Raw genomic sequence first — 13,114 nt, forward strand, 5'->3', positions numbered from 1 at the left:
TTCACAGCACCCCCGCCAAAAAAAAATTGAAAACTTAAAAAATAATTAAAAACTTCCCCACAAATAAAAACCAAGAGCCAGCGGCTCATGACTGAGACACTAATATCTATACTTCTCTGGCTTTTCTAATGAAGCTGAAAAGGAAGGAAAGCACCCAGACTCATTTTGTAGAGCTAACACTACCTATGATCAAAGCCAGACAATACTATAGGAAAATAAATCCCTGCGACAATGCTACTGATAAACTGACTTAACAGGACACTAACAAACTAAATTCAACTATTTTTTAAGAGATTATGCAACATGACAGAGTGGAATTTCCCATGGGGATGCATGGAGTATGAAACGTCCCAATAGGCTCAGATAATTGGAACACTTTTGGTCCCCAGCTGTTGGTGCTCTTTGGAAACCTGAGAAACACTGAGATGAAGCTTCACCGACACAGTGTGTCACTGGAAGTGGGCTTTAAGGTTGTATAGCCAGACTGCCTTCCTGTTTGTTCTGTGTCCTGGATGCAGACACAATGTAACCAGCCACCTCAAACTCCTATGTCTATGCCTTTCTTTCCTCAGTAATTATAACCCTAAATTTTAAGCTAAAGCAAACTCTTGGTCCTTTAAATTACCTTTTTGTAAGGTGCTTGGTTACAGCAACAAGAAAAGTAACTTACACAGAAGTTGGTGTCAGGAGCAGGTTTGCTGTTGTGATATACCTAACCATATGGTCCTTTGGTCTTTGGAAATGGTTTGGGAGGAGTCAGGAAGACCTTGGAGCTGCAGGCTAGATGGGCTCTAGAATGCTATAACGCATTCTGATAGGCATTTGGAAGATGAGCATTTTGACGGATCTGATGGGATGGATGGGGATGGATTATGGAACTCAGTAGACAAAAAATGCTAGGTGTTACAGCTTGGTTGGAAAGGTATTCTGGCACTCAGGAGTCACAGAATACTGGGTGTTATAGCTTGCATAGAAAGGTATTCTGGCACTTGGGAGTCAAGGAATACTACAGGTCACAGTAAGCATAACAGCTTACAGTCCTGCTTCAGGGAGAGGCTTCTCCAGTGTATCAGCTCTGATCTAGCAGGAGAGTGCTTCCCTGGTGAAGTTGTTACAGTTCAGTTCCATTCCCCCAGAGAGTGTAACTTCAGTTCACCAGGGGAAACTTTACCCCAGCAAAAAGTATTACAGCCCTGCTCTGTTCTGCTCCACCCAGGGTCGTCTCTGCTCTGACAAAAGAAGGTCTCACCCAAACCTCATTCAAGAGACGTATTGGGAGGGAAGAAACCAGGAGAGTGGCTGCCCTCTGCTGAACAGACATAGGGTTTATATAGGGATTCCTGGGGTGGGGGCAGAGTTTCCAGGGTGGGGATTGGTTAGTTTTCTGCACAGGGTTAAGGTCAGATTTGGCTCCAGTTTCAGGGCCAAAGTGTGTTTCTTTCACTGGTCCTTTTTAGTCTTTTGGCTCTTGTTTTAGGGCCAGGGTGTATTTCTTTCACTGGCTCTGATTCCAGGGACAAAGAGTGTTTCTTTGGCACTGGTTTCAGGGTCAGGGTATATTTCTTTGGTTCTAGTTGCAGGGCCAAAGTGTGTTTCTTTGACTCTGTTCAAGGTGTGTTTCTTTGGCTGGACTTTTTCCCTACAAATTCTAAAAGAGGTGTGACGGTGGAGTTCTGGCTCTTAAAGCTTCAGAGAAGAATCAGAGGTTAATAGGGTATCAGGCTAAAGGCCATTCATGTGATGTTGTCACAAAGAATCTGTGTTCATTTTGGCCATGCTCTAATAATTTAAGAGGGGCTGAATTAAAAAGTCACAGTCTAATTTGTTTAACAATAGTCAATTTCAGCTTTTCATCTTCTGTGGAAACAAAAGCAGAACCTCTTTTCCAAAGTAACATGTCTTTAGACTTAAAATTTGAAGTCAAGGCATTTTCAAAATATATAGGTTGAATTAATCCAGCAACATTTATAATCAAATGTCTGTTAGCAGCTGTTGCTCCTACCTCAGCAGTCAAACAATTCAAAGATAACACAATAACATACAATATCCAGTCTCTGTATATTTTCCATCTTTACATTACTTTTTATTTTTTTACTCTATTCCTTCATTTTTATTTTTTACTTTTTGAGATGGTGTTTCTCTCTGTTTCTTTGGCTGTCCTAGAACTCATTCTGTAGACCAGGCTAGCCTTGAAATCATAGAAATCTGCCTGTCTCTGCCTGACTTTGTTCTTTTGTTTTTAAAATCTTTTTTTAAGCTTTTGTTGGGATTCATGTGGAAATTCTTGCCCTATGTTGGAGGCATTTTTTTTTTTTTTTGGTTTTTATGAGACAGGGTTTCTCTGTATTGTTTTGGAGGCTGTCGGTCCAGCCTGGCCTCGAACTCACAGAGATCCGCCTGCCTCTGCCTCCCGAGTGCTGGGATTAAAGGCGTGCGCCACCACCGCCCGGCGTTGGAGGCATTTTTGTAGATGGAGGGTTCCCTAATCAAAAACAATTGCCTAAAAAAAAGTGTTTTCCTGACTCAGCAACCAATACATACAGCTTTGGCCCAGGCAGGACAGGCTATATCTTTAGCAGACGGCAGAACTTGATAGTGTCATCCATGAGGTACCAGTTTTGCAGCAATGCAGATCATATGATATTGGAGATATCAAAATGATAGGATGCCCATTGAGAAAAGGCGCAGTATAAAATGGAGCTAGACCACAAGAGAGTGCATGTTTGTTGCAGGTAGCAGAAGGGAGAGCTACTCACTGTTGCTGAATCCCAGATGATTTCATCATGAGGCCAGGTGTCAGACACAGAGATGCCAAATTAGTTGTATGTCTTAGTGGTATTTGGTTTTTCCTTGTTATGTCCTGTTCTTGCCTTGTGGAACAGCAATGTTGACTTCAGGTCATTGTATGTTGAAGTATATATCTTGTTGTTGATTGGGAACTTTGGTTTGTTTGTTTTGGGTTTTTATTTTTTAATGTAACAAAGGACACTCACAGTCTAGAGAACTGCCTTGAATCTCAGAAGAGACTTTTGACCTTGAATATTCTTTGAATCAGGAGATTGCCATGTGTCTCTAAAGGCCAAAGGAGGAATGCTACAGTTTCCCTGTAGGTCCCTGTGTTGGAGTACTTGAGCCTCAGCTAATGATACTGTTTTAGAAGGATGTGGAACTTTTAGGAGGTAGACTCTTGCTGTAGGAAGTTGGTCATTGTGGGAGGATGGTTTTTAGTTCTGGTCTCACTATCCCACCTGCTGTCTACTGCCCAATGCCTACTACAATGTAACCAGCTGCCTCATGCTACTGCCACTGACTTCTCTACCATGATGGGTGGGAACCCTTCACATTATAAGCCAGATTAAACTTGCTCCCTGTTGGGTGGAAGGGAGGTCGAGACACATTGTCTCAATTGTAGCCTTCGCTGTCCTGGAACTTTCTCTGTAGCCCAGGCTGGCCTCAAACTCATAGTGATTCACCTGCCTCTGCCTCCCAAGTTTTGGGATTAAAGGTGTACACTACCAACTACCACCACCCGACCTACCCTCTTAAATTGCTTCTCATGGGGTTTTTAGTCGCAGCAAACTAATACAAACAGCTTGATAAATGCCAATCGATAAACATGATAGTATAACAAAACAGACAAAAACTGTGTGATCACCACAGTAGATGGAAAAAAGAATTGATAAAACTGAATGTCCTTTCATGATATCAGCAAACTATAGAAGTAATGTATCTTTTGTTGTTGCTGGGTTTGTTTTGTTTATTTTTTGAGAAAGGGTTTCTCTGTGTAGCCCTGGCTATCCTGGTACTCATTCTGTAGACCAGGCTGGCCTCGAATTCAGAGATCTGTTTGCCACTGCCTGGGATTAAAGGAATGTGCCTCCACCACCTGGCTAAGTAACATATGTTGACCTAACAAAGGCCATATATGACATGCTTATAGCAACACCATACTCAACTGTTAAAAACCATAAACCTTTTGTCTTCCTCTTACTTCAGACCAGTACAGGAATGTTAAGCATTGAGCGTGCTGGTACTGCTCAATGTAGAATTAGTAGTAGGCAAAACAATAAGAAAAAGAAATTTAAATCAAAGATATACACATTACAAAAAATTTAATTGACATGATCTTACATATAGAAATCTTTAAAAGTCTATTAAAGAAAATTATTAATTTTAAAAACTTGTCATAGGATACAGTCAACCCACAAATACCAGTAGCATTTCTATGTATTCACATCAAACTTGTAAAAAAAGGAACTATAAAAACAATTCATTTACAGTACCAACAAAAATATTAAAACATTTAGGAATGAATTTAACTAAGGTGATAAAACATTAATATATTGAAACTATAAAGACTGGGGAAAGAAAGTAAATAGACTAAAATGAAACCAAGTATATGCCCCTTATAAAGGATTTGAAGAATGGATATTAACATTTCTGGGCTAGCAGGATTATCCACTAGGTAAAAGTCCTTGTTACTAAGACTATGGAGCTCATTTCAATCCCAGGAGTGCAACTGATGGAAAGGCAGGATCAACTCCCCCAAGCTGTTCTCTGACCTCCACTTGTAGTCCATGGCACATATGTGTATATGCATATATATGCAAAAATAAATAAATATAAAATATAAATAAAATACACATACTACCCAATGTTATATATATGTAATACTGTCGCTTTCAAAATTCTAATGACATTTTTCACAAAAGTAGAAAAAGTATCAAAAATTGTATAGAACCACAAAACATTACAAATAGTTTCAAAAAAACTTTACATAAAAGAACAAAGTTAGGGGCAGCATAATTTTTGATTTTACATTATAGTGAAAGTAACATTTAAATCTATAACACTTAAATCAAAATAACTTGATAATGGCACAAAAATAGATATCTGGACTAATGGCACATAATAGAGACCCCCACAAACAAGGCAATGCAGAGGCAGTCAGCAAATCTTTGTCAGAGGTATCAAGAATACCCAATGGGGGAAAAGACAGACTCTTCAATAAATAGTATTAAGAAAACTATCCATATTAAAAAAAAAGAAATTAGGGCCTTAGCTAATAATAATCAACTACACAAAAAACTTTAAATAAATTAAATACATTAGAAGAAGACACATTTGTTTGTTTGTTGTGGGGCAGTTTGCTCTGGGAGGCTGTGAAACACTAGGAAATGGTGCTTCACTGGAGGATGTGGGTTGCTATAAGAGTGAACTTTTAGGTTGAGAGGTAGACCTATTTTTAATTCTAATTTAAATAGAGGTACATCTATTTTAAGTTATATTGTGTATCATAAACATATACAATTGAAATTGATAATTGAAACTTTTTCATAATGGTGGCCATTCTGACTGAGGTGAGAAGGATTCTCAGTGTAGTTTTACTATAAATTTCCTTGACAGATTAAGATGCTGAACTTTTTTATTTATTCATTGACTGCTTGTACTTCATCCTCTTAGTGAACTGTCCATTCATTTCACTTATTACTTAGGGTTTTTGCCTTTAGAATATTTAGGATTTTTATAGTTTAGGCATTAAATTTCTGCCTGACATGTAGCTAGCAAAGATTTCCTCTTGTTCTCTCTGTTGTCTCCTCGATAGATTGTTTTCTTTGTTATGCAGAAACCTTTCAATCTCACAGGATCATTTGTCCATTTTTTATTTTGTTTTCTGAGCTGCCAGAGTCCTTTTCAGAAAGTCTTTCCCTATACCTACATCTTGATACACCTTCCCTGTGTCTTGCTCTAACAGATTCGGGGGGCCAGGTCTTACATGAAGTCCTTTGACATACTTTGAATTGATTTTAGTGCTGTGTGAGAGATGAAGATCTTGTTCCGTTCCCCTGTGCGTGAATACCTAGTTTTCCCAGCACTGCTGTTGAAGAGGCTTTCCTTTCTCCAGGGTGTATGTTTAGCATATTTGTAACAAACCATGTTTTATGTATAAAAGACCCTAAGGACTCTGTCAGAAAACCCTTAGAACTGATAAACATATACAGCAAAGTAGCTGTACAAAGTCAACATACAAAAATCAGTATCTTTCCTATATACTGTAAAATAGGGTGCTGAGAAAGAAATCAGGAAAATAACCCCATTTATAATAATGATAACAATAATAATATACATAGGTGTAAACCCATTGGAGGGAGTGAAAATCTCTACAGTGAAAATTGTAAAACACCAAAGAAAGAAATAGAAGAAGACACTAGAAAACTGAAGGATTGGCAAGATTAATACTGAGAAAATGGCTATACTATCAAATTCAAGCTATAGATTCAATGGGATTCCCATCAAAATCTCAATGATATTCTTCACATAAAGAAAAAAATCCTAAAAATCATATAGAAGCAAAAGAGTCTGGAGTGATTTTTTTTCTTTCTTTCTTTCCAGACTTCAAGTTACACTACAGCACCAGAGTGACAAAAACAACAGAGTACTAGCAAAGAAACCTATGGGTAGCTCAGTGGCATAGATGACCTAGAAACACACCCAGGCAGCTACCGCCTCCCAGGATTTTGACAAGGCTGTGTGTGTGTGTGTGTGTGTGTGTGTGTGTGTGTGTGTGTGTGTGTGTGTGTTTCTAATCCATAATGGCTTATATTGTGAATATTCAAATTCAACAAAAGGCATCAACAAAAGGAAGTCTACTAATGAATAGAATGAGCCCTGGTCTGAGGTCAGGCAGGCCTGAACTGCAAACATTAATCATGTGCTCACAGGGACTCAGGGGTTCTCTATGAGACAGAACCCTTACCACTTGGTCATTGCACCTGCTCAGGCTTTCTCTAAACCTCCATGCATCAGTGAAAAACATGTGACTATTCCCTGCAATAACATATAGGTGTTTCTGCAGAAGCCAAAATAGATCATAAAATGTAAGGAGATGTTAACTCTAAGATGTTCTATGTTGTATGTAACAACAACAACAACAACAAAAAATAGTACAATCATGCCAGGCAGGGTTTCACCCAGATTCAACAACCACATTGTTGATTAAGTGAATTTGAGTCTCCTGGGACAAAGTGTGGGAATTCTTTTAATTTCTCACATTATTGTGATGACCTGGAAGGTCAGAGGTCGTGGCATACTGATGGTCAATGCGCTGAATGAACTGAAGTTTAATTTTTCTTTTGCTTTGGTTTTTGATGCAGATATCACTGTGCATCCCAGACTAGTACTGAAGTCACTGTCTTCTTGCCTCTCTCCTGAGGACAGGGTTGTAACTGTGCTCTGCCACACCTTCCTCCACACTTTAATTCCAAATTTCACTCTGAGTTCTCTATTTGTTTCTCAGATGTTCAGGAGGAAGCCTGGATTTCAGGCTTTGCCCCCAGCAAAAAGAAAACCCATTGACCGAATTCTTTACATTTTCTGACGCATTAGTAGAGTTCCAGAAACTTTAACTCAGCCCCTTCAAAATAAATACTTTGGTGGAAAATGTAAACCCAGTGTTCCAGAGTAGAGATGCTGTAGAACTCACTCCCTTAGAAGCTGCCTTTCTGATGGGACTTCCTGACTGCAACTGGAGGGCTCCGAGCCCACCCTTGTTATCCCCATTTCTTTGCTTGGAACTAAAGAGCTTTTCGTTCCTTGTGAACATTTTAAGCCATCTTTGTTAAACTTTCAAGGAAGATAATTGAATCTTTCCAAGCATGATTTGTCTTAATATCTGTGATAGGATTCTGGGTAATGAATGACGGCACTGTCAAAACCACAGAAGAAGCGAGTGCCACAGCTGTGACAGCTCTTGTGGCCTGTCTCTGCACCGACAAGCAGCTCATAACCAGTGCCTCTTCTCATACCCACATCATGCTCTGCGTGCTCACAGTCACACTGATGCCACCCCTAAGGAAGCAGGTGACTTGTCTGAGGCCACAACTGGGGCAACAAAACATGAGCCCAGGGATCTTACCCCCAGAGCATCATGGGCACCCTCCCACATCCAGATCTGATGGGGACACCTCAAGGAGTCTTGAAAAAACAAAACAAAACAAAACAAAACAAAAAAACATGGTCCAAACCAGTGTGAGCTGTCAAGAGTCACACCTACAGCCTTCACTGCACGTCAGAGAGTGTCTTCACCCCAGCAGCCCCTACTGAGTCTTGGCTGACTCCTAGAGGAGGCACATACCAGATCTGCTACATATTGCCAGGACCTTAGCTCAGAACATCCTTCAAATGCCCCCCATTGATCACTGGCAGCCTTAAAAAAGCACGGGCAGGAAGCTATTCCCAGAGGCCTAATTGCTCTATGTGACACTTTACAAGGGGCAGCTTCTGGCTTTCTCTCCAAAGCCCTTCCCTCTGTGCCCAGATCCAGAGTAACCTCCTTCCCTAGTATGGATGCTAAACCCAGGAGAGGCGGACTAGGCTGCAGGAGAACTGCGGGACTCCTTTCCCCGGCCAGGCCACTGCACACTGTGAGCATCTTGCCAAGTTCTTTCTCCTTTGGTTTGAAAACCCTTGTGTATTCCAGAAGAAATGCAACCCATGTGTTTCTGATTCGTTTACACTTAAATCATTAAAATGTTGTTTTGAGAGAGTCATTTGATGTCTAAAGAGCCTGGCAGTCTGCTGAATGGGAATTGTGCAGACTTTTCTCTTTATCCTGCCTGAAACAGAACACACTTCTCTCAGACAGTGCCTGAGCCCAAGCCTCTTTCCTCATTGCACACACTTGCACCTGCATTATCAACCACAGCCTCGTAACCATGCCGAGCACACGAGGCTAGCACTCAAGAGCTAAAAATAGAGAAACTGGAGAGAATGGGCAAGAATTACAGGGGATGTCAAGTCACTGCTTCCCCAAATATGTCAAAGGAGCACTATCTAAGGGTAGAGAATGTATGCTTGTCAACTTGATTCAAGTGGCAGGCAGCCTTTTGGATGACTGGAGGGCACCTTCCACAATCATAATCTCTCTTGTGCCTCATCACGGCTTCCATTCAGCAAATAAGGAGGCAGGATCAGAAACCGTGTCATGCCTGAAGTGTTCAGCCAGGTTGGACAGAAAACACAGATCACAGCTAAGTTCTCGAGCGGTGTCTAAAGCTCTTTTCAAATTATTCAAAATTGATATTCTCCATTAGTGAGTGTACAAATGCCACATGCATTATAATAAATCATAGAGAGCCGGTATCATAGAATGTGTAAGAGATCGAATTCTTCCTCCCTTTCTAGCTATGGGACCAATTTCTCTGGGTAGTGTCTTCACTGGAAAGTGGAGATAATGCTACCACTGACCAAGACACAAAGGTACTCGAAGGAATGAGTGGGTATGATATGTGCTTACCACAGTGCCTGTTCTGAGTAACAACTGGCTTGACGAGGCAATTGTCTCAGGAGTGATAATGGGTGTCTGGAGATCTTGGCCAGTCATAGAATTGCCTAGCCATCATGTAAAAGATGCATCACAGAGAACTCTCAGAAGTTCGTGAAAGTAATTTAGATAACATTTGTGCCTAGCACAGAGATGATGCTCATTGAGTGCCACTTTTATACTCTCTTCGGTGCTGGCTGCCATTTTTGTGGAAGGGATTATTGTGGAAGGGAGTGGGCTATGTCACGCAGAGAAGTCAGAGTGCAGAGGTTATATTGTGGTGGGAGTTATAGTATAGGGCTTAATTGTGGAGAGGCTTACCTGTGGAGAAAGTCCCCATTTGGGCTGTCTGTCTTTTTTTTTTTTTTTTTTTTTTTTTTTTTTGGTTTTTACGAGACAGGGTTTCTCTGTATTGTTTCGGAGGCTGTCAGTCCAGCCCGGCCTCGAACTCACAGAGATCCGCCTGCCTCTGCCTCCCGAGTGCTGGGATTAAAGGCGTGCACCACCACCGCCCGGCTTGGGCTGTCTGTCTTTATGAAGAACGCTGTCTCTTGTTACTCACCTCAGCTAAGAACCACTCTACCATTTCTCCACAGACCTGGGACATCGACATCTCATAGGCACAGGTCTTCCTACACCCATAGGTCACCTGGTTCTCCGAATATGCTGAAGCCCTTTCCCAAATGGGTAGATTAGACCTTTGCATGCTGGAACATGCCACGTGTCTGTCTACCTCTCTGCACGGAAAACTAAGTAGCCAACTGCAGAAACTGGTGCTCCCTCACAGTCTGGGTCAGGCACTGGGGTTCCAGGAAAGCCTGCAGATGTCCACAGACAGTCTGAGACTTGGGATCTGCATTCTTTTTTATAATCTCCTAGAACTGTCTTTTTAGTTGGCAGTTTCTGTTTAATTGTTCTTTTGCTGGGATCCTGAAGTAGAACAAACTTGGGCAAGGGAGGCTGAAGAGAAATTAGTCTCTCTCTTTGTCTCTCTCTCTCTCTGTCTCTCTCTGTGTGTGTGTGTGTGTGTGCCTCTGTCTCTGTCTCTTTGTCTTTCTCTGTCTCTGTCTCTTTGTCTCTCTCTGTCTCTGTCTCTTTGTCTCTCTCTGTCTCTCTGTCTCTGTCTGTCTGTCTGTCTCTCTCTCTCTCTCTCTCTCACACACACACACACACACACACACACACACCTCTGGGTCTCTCAGATTTTTTTTTCTCAAGGGCTGCAGTCCCTCCCAAGGAGGGGACTGGCCAGCAGATCTTCCAAGGAAACAGTTCTGTCAGGTCCCTCTGAGTGTGCATGAGCTCAGTCAGAGAGAGGAGAGAGGGAAAGCCAGAGGGAGAGGGGGAGAGGGGATCTGTTGCAGGCAGGGGAAGGCGTGACCTGAATGGAGAATGCCAGCCAATTCCAGAGACACACAGGGACCTCAGAACAAAGATAAGACATCGCTGACACCACACCGGGGAAGGGGACGAGCTCACAGACAAGTCTGGCAGACAGGACCAAGGCCAGGAGCACACAAGGCAAGAAAATGAGGTGAGTGCCAGGTCAGGGGAAAGCATCGGGTTCCCTCTCTAAGACCCAGCCTCTGGGTCTGACCTTGTCTCTAGCAGACTCACCTGCTTGCCCTCTGTGTGCTGGGGACTTGGGATTCTCATCAATCCTCAGGGCCCTCCAAAAGCGAGCTTTGTCCCTGGGGCACCTTCCCAGAGACTCCCGACGCACAACTTGAAACCAGAGAGTTTGTACAAAGCCTGTTCCTGGCGCAGCAGAGGCTCACATTTCTCCCTCTGCCAGCACAGGGTGCTGCCTACTGGCCAATGTGATCCTCCTCCTCTTGCCCACAAGACTGATTCTTCATTTTCCTACTCAGCAAAGAGCGATGCTTTCTTTCTCGCACCACTTTGAGAGTTAGATAATGTGTTTGTGTGTTTATTTCTTCTAAACGGGAAAGAAACCAGTCCCCCCACAGCCCAGCTCGTGGTTTCCCGAGCCTTCAGAAGTTTGCCAGTTAAACCTCAATTTAGAAAACTAAAAACCTGTCCCCATTTTACAGTTCCCTATAAATTCTGCATTTCTCACTGAAATCAGAGGCAGCTGGTGACATGAATCAGGCTATGAAATGCACCAAATGGCTCTTAAAGAGACACCACAGTTTTTTAAAGGAGCATTTGGGATTCTGAAACCTATCACTTTAATCTGAAACCTATCACTTTAAATTCTAAAGGCTTGAAGCTTTTCAACCTTTCTTGTCTCTTGTTGTATTGCTTGAGGCTCCTCACTAGGCATTTCTTATGAGCTTTCCCAGAGTCTGAAACCCCAACTATCCTAATTATTTTTTTATCACTTTTAAGTGTCAAGGCTGCTGGCAACACTCAAAGAGAACAAGAAAAACACCCTGTTGAGGCATTAAGTCCCTGCACACCTATTTCCCCATTCATTTTCCCTTTAAATTGGGAGTTTCTGTTTTTTTCTCGTCTTCACTCACCTGGCCACTTTGCTGAGTCCAGGGCCAGTAGGGAGCTTCAGTATCTGTAACTTTGAATTCCAGGTACCTACGGCTCAGAGGAAGACCAATCTCTAAGAGTTAATTTCATCATCCTGATCTTCGTAAAGTCTTTTTTTTTTAACCTGCCAGAATATTTCATTTTCCTTTCTTCTAAAACAATGACTTTTCTTCTTTTGTATACAGAATGATAATCTGCTCTACCTGTGTCTCCACCATTCCAAAGCATGCAAATGCTTAACCCTTGATTTAGAACGACCCTCCTAACAATTCCCCACCTAGAATAGACTGGCAGGCTCAAGATTGCGTCTTCATTCCTAGTCTCCATCCCCCAGACATGGCTCTTCTTTCTTTGTTCTCTCCTGTGACTGTTTCTTATCATCTTTGGTGTGGCGCCTTATTTAAATGCCCACTTCCCCTCTAAGAGATGCAATCAGTGTCTTCATCTTTGTAGAATGTCTGCATGTTCGTGTTATGAATAAATGCATTATGTTAGGTGACCAGCATTGAACATAATGTCCCTTTCCTGTAGAAATACAATAAATATGATTAAGTTGAACTCAATTACTGAATATCAAAGTGAAGTTCTAGGGACCTGTTCCAGTAGCTGTCTCTGAAAGGGTTGGGCTCACAGGCACACAGCACTTCAGAGTTTGCAAGACACTTTGATGAGCATCGTTTCCTGTTAGCTTCAGATTTTGTGTGACATAGGACTAATAAACACATGAGATAAAAGCAGTTAAGCAACTTGCCCAGAGCCACACTGATGAACTTGAAAGGGCCCAGATTCATTCTTGTGTCTTTGCACTCCAAGAATTTTCCTGCTACACTCTGCTAGGCTCTCAATCCCAGCTACAGATTACAGTGGTCTCTGGTACTTCAGGAATGCCACTCCCCAGGCAACAGAACAGAATTTTATGCACAGGGGGTGGGGGTGGGGGCTGTTCAAGCATTAGTATTTTTTTTTAATTTCCACATAAAGCTATGGGTTTTTTAAATTATTTTTCACAGGATTAATTGCTTTGGCCTGATGCCTGGGCATGATACGGGCAGGGACCCAACTTCTTCTGTGAGCTTTTGTTATTCTTCTCTGCTGTTGAAGTTAATTCACCATATGGTATTTGGCATGATGTGCCATCTCTTAGGGTATACTTTCCGTCGTCTGTCAAGTGAGGGTGGTGGGTAAGGGATTCTTCCAAGTCTGAGTCTTAAAATTGGAGTGCTGGTGGTGCACACTGAAAAGAGGGGGTGAGTGGAGGCGTGAGAAGCCCCCTTCATCCCACAGCAC

The 13,114-nt window shown here is 42.0% G+C and overlaps 1 protein-coding gene and 1 long non-coding RNA gene across 5 annotated transcripts in view; one reads left to right on the top strand and one right to left on the bottom strand.

Moving 5' to 3' along the window:
• The window catches only part of LOC106021249, a 41,035-nt gene extending 29,905 nt beyond the window's left edge, over positions 1 to 11,130 (bottom strand). The window contains exon 1 of one of the 2 annotated variants that reach the window (XR_005878990.1): positions 10,940 to 11,130. This is a non-coding gene — a long non-coding RNA (uncharacterized LOC106021249). The remainder of the gene's footprint in view (positions 1 to 10,939) is intronic. The other variant, XR_001196573.3, reaches the window with a different exon arrangement.
• Masp1 (MBL associated serine protease 1) overlaps positions 10,540 to 13,114 on the top strand; it is a 63,564-nt gene continuing 60,989 nt past the window's right edge. Inside the window, exon 1 of one of the 3 annotated variants that reach the window (XM_040751031.1) lies at positions 10,540 to 10,856. In XM_040751031.1, coding sequence (XP_040606965.1) covers positions 10,852 to 10,856 — 5 coding nt within the window. In that variant the 5' untranslated portion in view covers positions 10,540 to 10,851. The remainder of the gene's footprint in view (positions 10,857 to 13,114) is intronic. The other 2 variants (XM_040751030.1, XM_040751032.1) reach the window with 2 other exon arrangements.

This window comes from Mesocricetus auratus, unplaced genomic scaffold, assembly GCF_017639785.1.
Source record: "Mesocricetus auratus isolate SY011 unplaced genomic scaffold, BCM_Maur_2.0 Super-Scaffold_100008, whole genome shotgun sequence".
Taxonomy (NCBI): domain Eukaryota; kingdom Metazoa; phylum Chordata; class Mammalia; order Rodentia; family Cricetidae; genus Mesocricetus; species Mesocricetus auratus.